The sequence below is a fragment of the Rhinolophus sinicus genome, chromosome 12 (genome assembly GCF_057876585.1).
Source record: "Rhinolophus sinicus isolate RSI-liver-muscle chromosome 12, RSI-T2T, whole genome shotgun sequence".
Taxonomy (NCBI): domain Eukaryota; kingdom Metazoa; phylum Chordata; class Mammalia; order Chiroptera; family Rhinolophidae; genus Rhinolophus; species Rhinolophus sinicus.
In genome coordinates this window covers 43,054,107-43,071,369 of record NC_142512.1, presented here as the reverse complement: position 1 = coordinate 43,071,369, position 17,263 = coordinate 43,054,107, and the positions used below count along the sequence as shown (strand labels likewise).

Genomic DNA, 17,263 nt, shown 5'->3' with positions numbered 1-17,263 from the left:
GGAAACTCCACACATTGTACAATGTATCCATTTTAAGTTTGTTTACCTTCTCTTTAATGACTTAACAGAAAAAAACTGCATGATGAAATATATTTTCTCCAAATATATATATATTTATATAATATATAATCTTAGTTAACTCAAAGGTATATACATTGTATAATAAATAATATTTATAAAAAGAGACTTTTTGAATATAAAATCAAAAAGATCAACAACTTCTACAACTTTTTACAAAACTTTGGATACAGCAGGTTGGTAGGAAATTTCCATTGGATACTATTACCTGACTACGGCGAGAATAATTACAATGCACTCGATGTACTATTATTAAATAATTACTTGTCGGCTACTTGAATACGCCCCAGAAACATGACTTTGTCACTTTTAATATAGAATACATAGATATGAAAAGACTGTTGTGAAAATTTGTATCCATTCTGCTGAAATAATTCTCACATAAAGCAAGCATTATCCGGTTGACATGATTTAAAACTTTTCAGTCTAAGGTGAGATGAGGAGGGGCATTTCAGATTCTATAGCGGGGATGGGGTGTGTATCTTTAGCAGGGCTTGTGGCCAACAGATTCAAGAGTGCAGGCATGGCCTCCAGACGATCGTCTTGGCAAACCTGCCTGAGCGAGCAGGAAGATTGCTTGACCTGGTATTTTACGCCAGTGTTAGGCAGACCAAAGAGAGAAGGGAGAAAAGAAAGAGAAAACTTTGTTCTATTCTCTGCCCCCGCGGCATCTCTTTCTGACTCGCCTTAAGACAGCACTGTGGGATTGGTTCACACTGTTGAATCCGTTTGCCTGTTCTGCTACCTTCCTCTGGGACACTAGAGGACCAGTGTGGATGAAGGAGAACTCAGCTGTGAGGTGCTTTTCCCAAGGGAGGTGACCGCTTGCCCCGCTTTGAACACCTAATCCTGCTCCTCAGCAACTGCATGGATTGAAGCTATCAGCATGCAGGTGAGGCCGGAAGATCTGTGGTAAAGAACTGCGTTTCTGTTCACTCACACAGGCCAAAGGCAGAAAAGGATGCAGGAAGACGTGTCCTTATTGGAGAGGAAAACAAGGAATCATTTTTACCCTCCCCATCTAGTAGTCTCAAAATTAGAACTTAAGGAATAGACTGCTGCTCTCTCTCTCTCATTGATGCTTTGTCTAATTTATACTAAGGTGACCTCGAGTCCAGCTGCTCTACCTGGCGTTGTGTTGATGGAGACTCTGCAGGTGAGCAGGACTGGGAGGGATTGAATGGCCCCTTCCAAAGATCCCACTCCTTTCTATGGGAAACCATTTGGGCTGGGCACGGCCACTCCCCTCCCCCATACATAACCTATTTACAATGTCCACTACAAAAAAAGAGAAGAAAAGAAATTCTGCATTAATGGTGGAAACTGCAGATGGTAGAAAAAGATTTTGAGATCTGACTGCAGTTCACAGAGCCTCTCGTGCAGAACAGGGTAACAGAGAAAATGAGGCTGAGAAGAACACACAGCTGCTCTTCAAACAACTTACCAGGTCACCTAGAACTAGTTCTTCAAAACTCAAAACCCTACTCTAACAATTGCCTTGGGCCTCCCCACCACTTTATCCTCGCTAAACCTATGGCTTTTATCAGAACGTGAAAGTCTATCAGATTTGAATGGGAGTAGACAGACAAAAGGAGACTGCAGGGGTTTGTCCTACTTCGTAACTCCCACCTCACAGGCATCTTGGAATGTCACCATGAGAAGCAGTTTGGAGACAGAATCTTGCCCATGCTGATGTCTTTACCACCAGGCAAAGAGCTCACAGTAGCCCAGCCTGTTCTGTTGGAGTAGAAATTTTTTTCCATTTTTATTTAACATGTGCAAAGATAAGCCTCAGGTCTGTTCCTATCAGACCCCAGAGAACTAAAAAGAAAGCCCCTTCTTTAAAAGCCACACACCATCCAGAGTAGGGTGAGAAACTTAAGATGGGAGAGAGGGAGGGAGGCCTCCCAGTCAGTGGGCAGGTTGGGTCCAGGTAATTTACCACACGTGCATCTGGCAACAGTCTGGATTCCTCGCTGTCTGATGCGGAGGGCTGAGCCCGGCTTAGGTCCTGCTCCCCATAGGACTTCAGTGAATCTGCCCAGCCACACACTTCACCTTTCCCAGTGCCCTTTGGAAAATAAAGAGGAAGAATTAGAAGCAGAACTGCTTTCCCAGGGAGACCACCCATAAGGGTGCCAAGATCAGAGGCTGCTGACAGATCTCAACATTTCTCTTGGACTTGGCGGTAACAGGGAGGGAACTCGAGTGGCTTGTCCACGTCCCCTCCTATACTTGGGGTCCACCCCAAGGAAGGACACATGGTCTACAGGAACAGTAAAGCTTTGGCGTCCACGGTCTGGTGGGGGGAACCGAATTCCACCTCCCCCACCTTCTAGCTGGGGCTTCATGACAGGAAGTCCAGTAGCAGGTAACTACCCTAATGAAGGAATTCGTTTTGTGTAGAGACTAAGAGAAACCTGGCAGGTGTAGGGTCCAATTTCCAACTAAGCAGATTCCTGGGCACCAATGTTTTCCTATCACACTAGATAATTTCATAATGAACAGGAGAAAGTCTCTTGAATTACATAATTATGAATAAGTCCTGCTCATGGGACACCCAGGTGTACATTTTATTCATTGTATATTTACCTCTCACAAAGGATTTGAATCCAGAGCTTTTCAGGCATCCCCAGTCAACCCTCAGCTCCCCAGGGGCCGACAGGTTTGCCAGGGGCAGAAACACACTCAAGATTCAAGGGACATGTCCAAGGTCTCACAGCAAGTTGGTGACAGACCAGCACCCAGGCTCAGCCAGGCCACCTGCCTGTCCACAGCCCTTTCCAGTTTACTGTGCTCACAATATCTGAATAACAAGGAATAAACCTGGTATTTGTAAGGTAGGAAATCCGTGGTTAGCCTGAGACATCGGACAAACGCTACACGCGATGGAAAAGATGCTTTGCTCCTAAGAAAGGATCAGGAGCCGGGCCTTCCTGTGGCATAAAGCCATGTTAACTGGGGTTACCCCTGTCCCCCAAGTGTGTGGAGGGCACGCATCCTGCTCTGAAGCTCCCTTCTCTCTCCTTTCACTATTGAGTCAGAGTAGCCAAGAGAAAAGCAAGAGGCTCTGTCCCCGTGGTCCCTGCCAGCCTGTCTCGGAAGTTCCCACTTTGCCTACAGAGTGTCAGTGTGGATGAAAGGCCAGCAGGAGGGGTCCCAGCCTCTGGCTCCAGACCAAGCAGCATGCCTGGGGGGGATGCTCTTGGAGGTCAGCTTGGCTGGGGAATCTGCTGCCTCCTCAAGAGCACTCGAACCCTGTGCCGGAGCTCTTGGTGTCACAGCCTCTAGTCCACACGACAACCCTGCTAGGGACATGGCATTTATCTCCAGTTCACAAATGAGGAAGCTGGGGCCCAGAGAAGCAAAACAGCTTGCCCAAAATCACTGGAGTATTAACCAAAAGGGCATAGCACTGGGAGCAAATCCTCCACTTGTCCCAGAGTGGGGGTCACCATCTACCTGAACATGGTGTCTTAAAACCGTGTCTATGTAGCACATTCCATAAGACTGGAAAACATTCTATTAATATTTCAGAAATGGGAAGGCAAGAGCTGATGGAAAGCCCTGGTTCTTCTTAGGACCCATATTAGCACAGGGGTTGCAGGTGGGGGCCTTCTGAGGGCCAAGGCAGCACCTTCCCCACTGGCAGGTAGCTTATCTTGGCTGCCCACCTGCGGAGGGGAAGTGCTGAAACAGCTCCAGGGTCCTGAATCTGTGCCACCTGAGAGCCCCTTGGAGCCAGTGATGGGGCCCGGGGTGCTGCTGTGGCCTCAACAGGACCCACATCTGGGGCTTTCTGAAGGCAGAGACCTGTGCTCAGTGCCCAATCTGTGCAATGAGCAAGCTAGACAGGTGGCCCTCTGTCCAGTGTGAGTATTCTAAACTCTGATTCCCCCACCGCCCCCTCAGAATGGCCAGAGCTGTGTCCTGCTGGACAGTGGGGACACCGTGCTGCCTCTGGCCATAGTGGACATCAGAGGAACGTGGCCACTGTGCTTTCAAACATTCCTTCCACCTGGCGGCCCACCATGAGCCTGTGCATTCTCTCTCATATGATGACTTTTCTATCATTTTGAAAGGCAGTAAATGAAACTGCCCCAGTGATGACACCCTTTCACTGCATCGTGACCGCCCTCATGTCACAGCTCCCTAATGGCATTCATCACACTTTCTATTAGTACTGTAGTCAGACAAGCAGTCACAGCTGTTGGCTCACTTGAGCCTCATAAAAATTCTGCTAGGCTCTCATTATCACCACCTCTGCACAGATGAGGAAACTGGGCTCCAAGGCTCCACGGCTGGTAAGAAGTGGGGTGGGAACCACCTCGTCCTCGTTCCACTCACCACACTGCTTTTCCAGACACCAAGAAAGGTGGTGCCTCTTTTCTGCGTTTCTGGACTCTGTCCCTACCAGGATGTAACTTGAGCTACACAGAAGGGCTTCCCCAGGTGGGCTGGGTGAGGCGCTCCTCAGCCAGAACTCTCCCCATGATGCCAGGTTCTTCCCCCCAGGCCCACACAGCACAGACGTGCACCCCAGCTCCAAGGTGCGGAACTGCATGACCCAGTGGGGTGCTCTCCTGACAGCCCCAGCCAGTGATGACCTAGGCAGGCAATTGTCCCCCGTGCTTTCTGTGAACCAAGCATTGTCCCCCATGCTTTCTCCTTTGCTCCTCACAGCATTTCTAGGGAGGATGACAGATGAGAAGACAGGTGTGGGAAGACTGTCTTACCTGGATCACACAGTTAGCAAGTGGTGGAAGCTGGACCAGGGTTCATGCCTCTGGATATTAGGCTCCCTCTCAGGGCAGAGAAAAGGGAGAAAGGACACACCAGCCTCAGAGACTCTAGGACCACCCCACAGCAATCGTGACCTATCCTGGGGACCTATGGATCTGAGGGCCAGGCACGGTGTCTCCCACGCCGGCCACCTCTGGGAAGCTTGGCAACATAATCCACCTGCCTTTGATCCCTTGATTAGTCACCACCATCACTCTGAACTTGACTCCTTCCTCCTCCCCATCACCATCCATAAACTCGGTGAGAGTGCGCCCCGCTCCACCCAAGCTTCAGATCTGTCAGGATATGGGCTTATACACCGCTTCCCCCACCCACCTCCTTGAGGCTGGTAGGATTTACTCTTGTGCAAAAACTTGCCCTCTAAGTTCAAGGTGGATGCACAATGACTCTGCCCCAGGGGTAGAAGAGACTTCGGCCCACTGTTTCAAGTATGTTAACCCTCTTATTTTACAGTAAGAAAACTGAGGCCCAAAGAAGTAAAGGGACAGGAAGTTAAGGGCAAAGTTGGGACCAGAAGTCAGGTGTCCCAGCTTCCAGCCGTGTGGTGACCCTCCTCTGGCTCCTCATATACTCAGTAATGAGAGCCAGTGGCCATGCAAAAATTTGACCTGGCTTGTAAGTGACTAACTTGGATGAAAACTGTAATCAATTGCTTGCAACCTCGTGTGCATACACTTGGTTATTATCTGTGCTTTGTGTTATCCACCAAGGACCATTCCCATCTAAGCCTGGGAAAGCCCGGCTTCCTATTTTGGCTGTAGGAACTTGTGTCTTGCATCACTCAGAAATAGTATGGAGTTGTCAGGAAAAGGAGATGGGCAAACCCAGCTCCCTGCACCAAGGCCCCCCAGCTTCCCCACACCCCGCCACCCTACCTGGCTCCCTACTTGCAGGTGTGCACGTCGTAGATGCGGATGCACTCCTGGCAGCTCACATAGCAGCACCAGTGGAAGATGCAGTGGCATTTCTCCTTCCGCTTCTCCGTCCTCGTGTTGTGGCCGCGACCACAGCAGAGCAGGTCACAGCCATCGATGCCGTGGGAGGTGACATTGCAAGTCCGGTCCCTGGTCCCAAAGGAGCCTGTCTCTGGGTTGGGCTCACAAAAGTTGGGGGAGTTCTCATAGTAGACCAGGTCCCTCTCGGTGGGCGGCTTGAAGAGCGCGTACTTGGCGCGGAGTGTTTCCACCCAGCCACGCGACTCGCGGTGCTTCTCCACCACCATCTCCGAGGCGCTGTCGTACTTATCCTTGAGGAAGTCACCGATGGCTCGGAAGTCGGGCTGGGCCCACCAGCAGGTCTTCACCTCGCAGCTGCCCGACAGCCCGTGGCATTTGCACTTGAGGTGCATGTGGTCCAGGATGGTCTGGGGAAGAGGAGCAGCAGCTGGCCCCCAGACTGACCGCACCCGGGGGCACACCTAGACCTCCCCGCTCTGCCCCTGCGCACGCCCATCCCGAGAGCCTTCTCTAGGCCTCGTCCTGTGCCAGGACGAGAACTGACCAGGGATGAAGACCCCAAAGAAGGGTGACCACTGTTTTCCTCCCCTTTACACTCCAAGCATTGGCAGAAATCACATCCATTTCTCAAAGCCATAGCAAATAGGGATTGTTATCCACGTGTAAGAGATGGGGAAACTGAGGCTGGGAACTTAAGTGACTCACCCTGTCAAACAACCATAGGAAGAGGGTGGAGGCTGGGTTCAAAGCCAGGCCCACAGGCTTCACATGTAGGGCTCTACATGAGCACACAGAATGGGCTGGCTGGTACGTGCTTCCTGGGGCCGCCACACTCCGGGGCTCGTGCATCCCCGGGCGGGCGAAGACCCGGGACAGTCCAAGGAGAAAGGAGGGTGAACAAGAGGAGTGACTATGGGTGGGGGTGGGGTTGGGGTGGGGTCCAAGCCTGGTCAAGGGGAAAAAGAAGAGCAGGGAGCCCCGGACCCACAAGGACTTCTGGAAGGAACACCGGGGCAGGGTCGCGGTGACTCACCGTGCGGCCGGCCTCGTTGTTGTGCTTATTCATGGCCGAGCGCGCGTCTGGCCGGTTCTCGCGCGCATCCGCGAACTCCCGGGACACCAGCACACCGAAGTCAGCGTCCTCGCTGCAGCCGCCCCACTTCCAGCCCTCGCCAGGCGGCCCCTTATGATGGGAATCGCAGCCGCAGATGGTGGAGGTGCCCTCGGCGCAGGAGCGAGTGACTGCGAAGGCCACGCCAGCAGAGGCGATGGCGTGCACGAAGGCCGATTCGCGGGTGGCTGCGGGGAGTGGGGAGGCATTGCTCAGACAAGGTCCTGAGATGCAGCCGCCCTGCCTCAACCTCCCCAGCTGGGAAGGAGGGCTCGCCATGGCTGAGGGAAGTAGGAGGAACTGAGGTGCCCTTCAGATCCTCTTTGGCTGGCCCAGCTCCTGGTGGGTATCCCCACTTTGGGGATGAGCAAACCGAGGCCCAGGGCGGCGAGCTTATTAACCCAGGGCTTTAACAGCTGGCAGAGCGGAGCCTATTAGAAGCAGGGGTGGAAATGATGGTTCTGGCAGTTTGCTGAATAGATAAGCTGGCCCTGTTCTGTCCCGGCCCCACGCGCCCCTGCCCTCCACCTTCCCAAACTCCACAGACCCCAGCACAGGCCTGAACCTCCCCAGTTTCCAGAGCCTGAGGTCTGTGGAGATGAAGGCCTGGGAACCTACAGTCTAAACCTACCCAAGTTCCCCCCACTCCCCACCTGGATGCACCTGCACAGGCTCTTTCCTTTTTGGAGCCACCCTCTTCACAGAATGGGAACAATTTCCCTCTGCCATCAGAGTTCCTGACCAGGAGGTGTGGCCAGCATCCCCCCCTTCCCATCCTCCTGCCCTCTACCCAGACGAGGCCAAGGTGTTGGGCTGAGAAGGCCAAGCCTCTCCTGGGAGGATGAAAGACATGGGGCAATACCCCTGGTTCTGCCCCAGGGTCCAGGGAAGAAAAAGGAGAGATTCTCAGGGGTGTCCCCCAAACATCATTACGATGATAGCCACTTGGGTGCTTGGTAGGCACCAGATTCTGCCCTCCATATCCTTTACCCCATTAAATCCTCTTAACCCCACGGGGCAGGGAGTCTCCCAGGCCCATTCTACAGATACACACTGACGATTAGAGAGGCAAAGGCCTGAAAGACCTGCAGTCTAACAATCTCTCTTTACTGGCGAGGAACCCAGAGCAGGGAGGTGACCTGTCCAAGGCTACGCAGGTTGCAAGATGCGGGGCTGGCCTAGAAGCCCCGACTCTCGCCCAGAGTGCTGCGCGAGACTGCAGTTCGGCAGACAAGGGAGCCTGGTGGCCCCTCGTAGCCACTGCTGTTTCTTTAGAGGCTCCAGCGCCCTGGTGGGCCATCTGCAGGGGAGGGTCCTGTCCTCAGCCCCAGCAGACGGGAGGGGAGCGCGGGGCGAGCCCGCGCAGCAAGGGCGGACTGCGGACAGGGGGCGGTCAAGGCCTGTGGCGCTACGCCCTGGTTTCGAACCCGGTCCCTCCACTGCCCCAATTCCAGCCCCCTCCCACCCATCAGCGCCCGGGGGCAGGGGGTGCCAAGGGTGAGCGCCTCGCTTCCGGCCCGGCCTGCGGCCTCTCGCGGCGGCAGCGGCGCCCGGACCTCGGGCTGCGCTCGGTTCCCAGCCCCGGGGACGCGGGGGCGGCGGGGGTGGGGCGGGGATTAGCCTGGGAGCGGCGCTGACAGCCCTGCTGTGCCGGTCCTCGTCCGGCGGGGCCCGCTGGGCCGCTCAATCCGCCTTTGTTTGCGCGGTGTCACACCGCATTACCCGCATAATGCGGCCGCCGGGCCCGGGCCGCCGGGCCGGCCGCCACCGCGTAGCAACGGGCGGCTCCCGCGGCCGGGCCGCGCCCCCAGGCCCGGCGCCGGCCGGCGAAATCCCCATTGAAGCGGCGCCCCCCGCCCCCGCGCCGCGCCGAATGGCCAGAGGGCGTGTGAATGGCGCGGCGGCCGCAGCGGGCGCGGGGCCGGGCCGCGCGGTGGGGGGCGGCGCTCGGGCCCTTTTCAAGCCGCCTAAGCCCCTCCGGCCCGCCCGCCCCCGGCCCCACCCGGGGAGAGCGCTCTCGGGCTGGCAGCGCCGCCGCCTGCGCCCGGCCGTCGCGGCCTCAGCCTTTCGGCCGCGGGCTGCCGACCCCAGCGCCCGCCTCCGGGGTCCAGGCTGCCGCTCCGATAGGGCTCCATCCTGGGGCGTCGGTCCACGGCCTCCGCGGAAGATGCGCGCCCCGGAGCAAAACGACTCCCTGCCACCCTGGTCTCATAGCGGTGGCAGAGATTAACCCCTGGCAGCCCACCCAGCGGGGATGAGGGACGACCCGGCTCTGGACACTGGGGCACGTGTGCGTGCGGGGCCCTTCTTCCCGGAGACTGCTTAGCTTTCATCAAATTCCCGGAGTCTCTGACGTATTTACCCCCTTCGCAATACAAAACTGCCCCCTTGCAATTTAGAGATGAAGGCACGTTCTAGAATCTACAACGGTGATTTAAACTGAAATGGGTAATAAGCGAATGGGTAATAAGCTCAAAGACCCGATTTTCACTGGCTAATGTCCCGAGCGGGGAAGAGCAATCAGAAGGTGAGTCTTGCTATTAGGGAGCGCGTCTAGACGCCAGGCTGTTTGATTAAGCGCTACCTGGCCCGAGGTGGGGCACCGGAAGGCGGTGAGACTGACACAACAGCAAGATCAGGTTTGAAATGCAAACCGCCGCCACTTGGCCCCAATTAGAGGCCAAACCTTTTATGTAAACAAGGAATAATTAGCTTTGGTAACAGAAGCGTAAACAGAATCATCATCCATTGATTCGCTAATTGCCCTTCGGTCCCATAACAATAGCCTGTAGGTCAGACAAACCCTGCTCACCTGAGGCACAGGTTAAGGGGGACTGCACTCTAAAATGGAGAGGTCAGCTTCCCCCCCCCAATCCCATTACCCACCATTACCCTCCCCCAAGGACCCCCTGGCTCTCAGATCCCTTTTCTTTCTGGCTATAAATGCAGCTCTTCTAAAAGGAAGGACTTTGGGACTCAAGGGTTTGGGTGGCAAAGCCCTGTTGGTGGCGAGAGGCTTAAGGAGCTGTGCAAAAGGAGTGGTGACTCCTGGAGGCCAGGTGGGATCATTAAATTCCTGCAGTTTCTCAGAGTTGCCCATCCTCAGCCCAGAACTCACCAGCCCCAAAGTCCCCTTCTTGGGAGCAGTTGTCCCTCTCACCCAGGGCCTTCATGTTTAAAGTCAAGTTGTGTGACTCCCATTCGTTAGAAGCGCAGCCTGTTAGACGCCCAGGTTGTAAGATGGCTGATAAGTTACCCATAGGCCAGCATGCCCTCTATCCCCGCCACAATCCGTGGGTATGTCCAGCTGCAGGAGTGTGGGGACCAGCAGAAGTTTCTCACAGAAGTACTTGGGAGCAATGCAGTGCCACCAGCACCCAGCATCTTCCTCAGCCCCAGAATCTTCTTTATGGGGGGGGGGGCGGATCTAGGGGTGGCAATGCCCGCATCCCACCCCAAAACTAGATTTGCATAGCACTTAACACAGTATTGGTGAAATGTCACAACTCTCCATTTCAAAGCCTGGAGCCCCCGCTGTGAAAGCTGGAAGGCGACAGCCTCCAAGCCGGCCCTGGATCTCAGGGTCCTAGAGCATCTCAAGGCTGCTCAGCAGCCCGCAGCACTTGGGAAGGTGTGGCAGCCATGGCGACAGCTTGGGTCTGTCCAGAGAAGGACCTGACCCACTTTCGTGCAGGCCCTGGGTCATGACCAGTTTTGTCACCCTCCCCTGGGGACCCTGGGCTCAGAGCTGAGGCACCCTGAGGTGGAAGAGTCACTGTGTCCTGATGCCCTCCCCCAACCCACCCCGCACCCACCTCCTACCCAGCCCCAAGACAGTACCTTTGTCAAGGACGGGCCCAAAAATAGCCAGGCTGTCGTCTATGGTGGTGCAATTCCAGCGGCGCCCCCGGAACTGGTGCTGGCACTCCTGGATGCCCAGCTTCACACCCTCGGCCACGCTGGGCATGATTTCGATGTAATTGCGGCAGAAGCGCAGTTGCTTGGGGACCAGGCCTGGGATGGAGCCGCAGAGCAGAGGCTGAGATCCCAGGGATGTGTACTGCTGGCCCAGGGCCAGGGACCTGTGGGCACACAGAGGGCAGTGGCACTGCAAGCACAAAGCACACGGCCCATCATGGGCATCGTTTCTTCCTCATGAGCTCTCTGGGGTAGATGGAGCAGCAGAGTGCCTGCGAGCCTGAACCCGGAGAAACCTGGCACCAAATGCTGCCGTCAAAGACCAGAGCTCTGACCCAGGCAAAGTCAGCCCTCTGACATGGGCATATCTGCTTGCAGGGGCATGAAGACCAGCAGAAACCTCTCGTGGGGGCCCTTGGGGGACATTGCAATACATGAAAAGAATCCAGGACTGGAAAGATGTTATTGGGGACCTTGGTCAAGTCCCTCCCAGGCTCTGGGTCAATTTCCCTGATGGGCATGAAAGGATTGGTCTGGGCAACCTCCTGAGGCGTCTACGTTTCTGGGTCCACATGAGACTTCCAACGACCCATGGGAAGGAGCTGAAACCTAAAAAGAGGAGGGTGGAAGGAGCCAGCTTGACCTCAGCCCCATCTCAGAAAAAGCAGAGAGGTGGGGTAGCCTCAGGCCCAGCAGGGAGCTTGCACATGCATATGTATGTGTATGTGCACATGCACACACACGCGCACACACACGCACGCACGCACACGCTCACACATACGCGCACGCACGCACGTGCACACGCACAGGCTACCCATGGCAATGCCCCGCAGTCTCTTCCGCAGGACACTGCCTGCCCAGCCCAGAGCCTCCCAGTGTCTCCCCAGGGAACTGGTGGCTTGCACCAGGTCCTCTGTCCTTGGTCCACCATGGCCTCCATGACCATCTCCGCAGCTCCATAGAAGTTTCTAGAGTGTCATCTCTCCTCTCACCAGATTGGAGCTTGGCTTTGTTTAGTTCAGGAGGGAGAGGACCTCAGATCACACTCCCCCACACACTATGTGACCTGCACTCTTCTGCCCCTCCTTTTCCAGTCAACATCCTGTCAATCTCTCAGGTTTTATAAGTCAACAGAAGGAAAGGTTTTGCGGGGAGCTGGGAGAGGAAGAACAAGAGTTTAAAATACTAGAAAACCAAGGTGCTACTTTTCTACTTGCTATCCCTACCTAGCACAGTAACAGCAGGAATGACATTTTGTGGGAGGAGCTGAGAAAATGATCCTGGGTCTCGGTCAGCTTCAAGGCCAATTGCACTGAGCCCTGCGATCAGAGACAGTGTGAGCGGGAAGGAGCACGGCGGGGTCGTAACCCCTCCCTTTATACCTAGCACTGACCAAGGCCTCGTCAAGTCCCTCACACGAAGGGATAGCAGACATCTTGGGAGGGTCTAGAAGACCCGGGGTGGGGGCAGGGGGCTGACCAGGAAAAACCACATGAAAGCTTTCTAGACAAGACACTAGGATGAACCAAACACATGTCATTTAACCCCTTACTATGTGCTTGTGATGGACACCAGGGAGGGGCAGTGTGGCCATCTGCCTTGGGCTGGCTCTGGGCTCACCAGAGGGATGAGACGGCCCTCATTTTCCCATTTGTTCGTTTATTCTTGGAGCAGGAATTGGGGAACGAGATCTGGGAGTTTGGATGGTAATGTTTATGAGACATTATTGCTCTTGAGCATCAAGCCCTTTTAAAGAGAAGGAAGGGCACCCTGCAGGCCTGACTTACCACTGAGAACGGCTATTCCTGAATTCCTTCGTACTGGGCACTGGGCTGAGTCCTCTCCTTGGCCGAATCTTTATAACAGTCCTATGACATAGGAGGGCGTTATATCAGCCCCGTGTTCAGATGGCTTAGCCTTGCAGGTCGAGTAACCAGCACAGACCACAGAGTTGCTAAGGAGCTGCTCGTTGGATCCCAGGCCATCTGACTCCAGTGCCCATGGGGAAAACCACTGTGCCATCGTCCCTTCTGGGCAATGCCTGCCTGGGTCTTGAGACGTGAGGGTGGCTGCAGGACTGGTCCATGTGCCCCCTGGGCCTCAGCACTGAGCCCTTGCCTAGGTGGGGTGGAGCGGGTTGGCCCAGAGCCCCCGATGGGCACATGGCACACAGCACTTGACAGGGCCATGCAGGTCACCCTCTCCTGCCCTGCCCTATTTCCAGTTATAAAAAGGGGTTATAATGATCATCAAAGCCCTGTCATTTATTATGTGCTTGGGCCGGTTCTGAGTGCTTCCACTATGTAACCCTCACAGCGAGTCTGGGAGATCAGAACTTCATTATCATCGTCGCCGTCCCATTTCACAGATGAGGAACCTGAGGCCAGGGAGCTAAGTGACCTGCCGATCTGCAGGACTACAAAGTGTCAGAGTCGAGCCTCCCTCCCAGTTCAAGAGGCCTTTCCCTGTGCTCTTAACCACTATATCCAGCCCTGCCCTGCCAGCTGCCCCAGCAGTCCTGAAATCGCTGGGGAGGGAAACTGAGCCAGAGTTCAGTGCCGGTGGCTCCACAAAGTGCCATCCTGGGAGGGAAGCTCAGGAGAACGGCCCCCCTGGGAAGAAGCCCAGGCCTTTTCCACGCTCTCCTCTGATGTATAGGCCCTGAAGCCCTATATGGGGACAGATAGAGAGAGGAGCTGAGGTAGAGGACGCTGCCACCCCATGGCCACACCTGTGGTTCTTCCTGAGTGTGGCACCATGAGGGCCCCTGTAAAGGAGCATGGTGGTAATTGCCTGCCACCTCCCCATACCCTGACCTGATCCCTGACTGTCCCAGAACAGCGTGGGGAGACTTGGCACCCACTCCCCAGCCTTGTAGACCCTCCCCTTTGGCCAGAGTACTCCCCAGTCTCCCCACCAGGGCCGCCATCCCTGTTTGTCCATAGAGGTGTGGACTGGCCCTCCAGGACCCACGCTCTCTGTTAGCCTGGCCTCCTGCCCCCACTGTACACACTAACCTAGGCAGGCCTGTCCCAGGGTCACCTCTGGCACCCGGCGTGCTTGCCCCATATCACTGCCCATTTATTGGTCTGCACACCAGCCAAGCCAGATTCCCAAGGCTCCAGCCTCCCTTTGCTCTGAGAGATGAAAGTGGGGCCCAAAGGGTACTCAGGGATTCTTCCTCTCCCTCTCCTCTCGTTATTTTCTTTCCACTTCCTTCTCCCATTCATATCCTTTGCCCGGTACCTCTGAAGGCCTGGGCATCCTCACGCTAAGTGGGAGGCTGAGCTCTGGACCAGAATCAGAACCTACAAGAGGAGCCCTAAGAAAGTGCAAGGTCCATTATACAGATGAGAAAGCAGAGGGCCCCAGAGGGAAATGACTTGCCCAAGGTCATACAACCAGACCCATGGAGCCAGGTTAGCTGGCTCCCACCACACAGAGCAGAGCTGAGATATGGGGAAGCCCCTGCTGGCTCTTCATTTCCACTTAGGGGGACTGCCACTTGTCCCAACCCTACATGAGGCACCCTGCTCCCCCAGTCCCGTCCCACAGGGTCCCAGGTAGCCTGCCCAGCCCAACAGAACCCCGAGCCCTGGGCACTGGCTGGCATGGCGTGGTTGGCTGCCAATGCCAGAGCTGCTTCCCAAACATCTCCCAAGAGGGAGCTGCCACAGTCCCCTGTGGGTCACCAAACCCTTGCTAGCTGAGTCCTTCCTATGGTACAGTCGTCATCTCTCCTCCAAACCAAGCAGATTTTCTCTTGTCCTCTGCAGTCACATTCAACACTAGCAATAATAACAGGAATCATTTATTTAGCACTTACGTACCAGCCACTTCACACAGATTTCTCATTTAATCCTCACAACAGCACTGTGAGGTGGGTGCTGTCATCTCATTTTCCAGATGAGAAAACTGAGGCACGGAGAAGTTGGGTGACTTACAGAAGGAAGTGGCCTCTTCAGAATTCAGACCCTGGGTTTGACTCCAAGTGTGATGTCCTCCAAAAATGACTCCCAGCCTCAGAGATGATGCGTTCATTCCCCCCTCCCACCAAACCCTGTTTTCTTCCTGCTGCCCGGGTCCAACAAATTGTGTACCCGGGAGCCAGGCTACCTGGTTCAAATCCAGCTCTGCCATTTCCTATCTGCTGATCTCACGCAATGTGTTTAACCTCTCTGTGCCTCAATTTCTTCATTTGTAAAATAGACATAAACGGGAGGTACAAATGGTAATAAGTGGCTGGCATATAAGAAGCCCTCAGTAAATGGTGGTCATCGTGGTTACCATGTGTTTAGGGGCCATCCCCCGCACCTGGTCCCCTGCCCTGTCATCAGCTTCATTCCTCCTGCCCTCCTATCCCTGACTTGATAGAACACATCAGAATATTCAGAGCCCTTTCCCATCCATCACTGGGAAGAATGCCTTGAATCAGAGCAAAGCTGGCCCCTTGTCTGGCAGCTGGGTCCTAACTAGGGTGGCTGAACAGACGTGCGATCTGGCTGAGTGTTAAAGGTGACCCAAGGGGCAAGGGCATCAGGACGTTTCCAGGATGCTCCATTCAAGGGTTTTAACTCAGATGTGGACATCCTGCCGGTAATTAGCAAGGGCCTCTGGGGATGAGGGTTTAGTTCTCCGGGCTGGTGTTACGGCTAATGAGGCTGTGGCTGTGGGATTGATTTCTGCAGGATAGCTGCCCTCTCCCAAATGTGCCCTGCCACCCCTGACCCTGAGCCTCCTACCCACACACTGCTCACTGCAATTCCACCACCAGAGGCAGGCACGTGTTCGTTTAATGCACAGGGGCTTGTCCCTGTTACTGAAGTGTTCGATCCCCTGGGCGAGGTCACACAGTGAGACTCATTCTCCTCAATTCTTTGTACCCAAGTGTGAGTGGCTTTGATCAGATTTGTCCAGGCTGCTGAATGACTTGCAGCTGGCTGTTTCACACCTCCACGCCTTTGCACAAGCGAAGCCCCCCAACCTGGAGTGCCTCTCCGCTGCCCAAGCCTCAGCAAACATCTTACCCATCCTTCAACCTCTGATTCCTGGGTCCTCTCCATTCTAAACATTTCCGTGGGCTCCACACAGTAGTAACCTCTCCTCCCTCTGGATTTTGCCTCTACCTTATTCAAACCTGCTTATCTCCAAGTGCTGGACCGATTTGTTTCCAATTCCATCTGGCTGTTCTGTGTAAGTTCCCTGAGTACAGAGACTTGTCTCCTGCCATTGTCTCTGACACCTCCCCCATCTCTCTGTGTGTCTGTGTGTCTGTCTGTCTGTCTGTCTGTCTGTCTGTCTCTCTCTCTCACACACACACACACACACACACACACACACACACACACACGAGCATAGGCACATTTGGTCTACCGAAAGGCCAGGTATGTGAGACGTATTGGCTGATTCTCAAGAGAAGGAATGAAGGAACGAGCCCTTCCCCAGAAGGCCAGTCTGCTCACCCCCACCTCGCAGCCCCCATCGCCGCTCCCCAGGCCTCCAGGAATCCGGAGGTTCTGCCTACACACAGGACAAGACTCCTGGGTTCCGCTGAGGAAGTTCCTACGTTTAGGTCCTGAGACAATAGCTAGGCTCCCAAGAGAGGTAGGGGCCCGCCTGGCATTAGCAGCTGGTGAGGGGGAGGATGGAGGGCACTGCCAGGGCGTCCCAGCTGGGCAGGGGTTATTTATACCCAGATCCTGGCCCTGCCCTGACCAAGGGCCCTGCCACCCTCCCCCTGAAGACAGCTCATCTTCCACCCCAGCCACCCACCACCCAGCTGGGCTGAGAACAACCAGGCATCCAGGCAGATGGGCAGCAGCAGGTGCCAGCCAGCCACAGGCTGCCTGTGAGACCCTGTGTTGACCGCTCAGGGCCAAATCCCCTGTCCAAACAGGCTGGACTGACATCATATGAACGGCCTCAACACACCCCAACCCCCACCAAAGTTACTACCTCTACGCACACACCTTCTGTCTCCCGAGGGCTGAAGGTGGACCTACATGGTGAGCACAGGGCAGAGCTCAAAATTTTAACCAAAGACTCCAGGTCCGTCTAGATGCTGAACTGACTTACGCACATAACATATGGTGTGACACCAACAAGTGTTCCATGCAGGGCGTCCTGTACAGGGACACTGGCTTTGCTCACCCACAGATTCTGCCATCCACCCAGCTACGACCTGCCCTGCTGCCAGCTGGCTATGGGCTAACTATGTGCCTTAGGGGGGCGCACACTGTGTTGTCCCCACCATGTTTCCCTCAAGGAACCATTTGGGTTGGAGTCCCACACCCAACTGGGGAGCCTGTCCTGCACCCAAGCTTATCTATATTTTTGACCTTGGACTCTTCCAACATTATATAGGATTTTTGAAATTGAAGGGGACTCAGGGCTCATC

General features: G+C 55.0%; 1 protein-coding gene across 4 annotated transcripts in view; it reads right to left on the bottom strand.

Moving 5' to 3' along the window:
- Positions 1 to 88: 88 nt before the first annotated feature.
- WNT3 (Wnt family member 3) overlaps positions 89 to 17,263 on the bottom strand; it is a 49,006-nt gene continuing 31,831 nt past the window's right edge. The window contains exons 2-6 of one of the 4 annotated variants that reach the window (XM_088802301.1): positions 10,789 to 11,030; positions 6,871 to 7,136; positions 6,543 to 6,677; positions 5,757 to 6,244; positions 89 to 2,149 (exon numbers count right to left, since the gene is read on the bottom strand). In XM_088802301.1, coding sequence (XP_088658427.1) covers positions 5,765 to 6,244; positions 6,543 to 6,677; positions 6,871 to 7,136; positions 10,789 to 11,030 — 1,123 coding nt within the window. In that variant the 3' untranslated portion in view covers positions 89 to 2,149; positions 5,757 to 5,764. Of the gene's footprint in view, positions 2,150 to 5,756; positions 6,245 to 6,542; positions 6,678 to 6,870; positions 7,137 to 7,601; positions 8,289 to 10,788; positions 11,031 to 17,263 lie in introns of those variants that run through there. The other 3 variants (XM_019733058.3, XM_088802300.1, XM_074320760.2) reach the window with 3 other exon arrangements.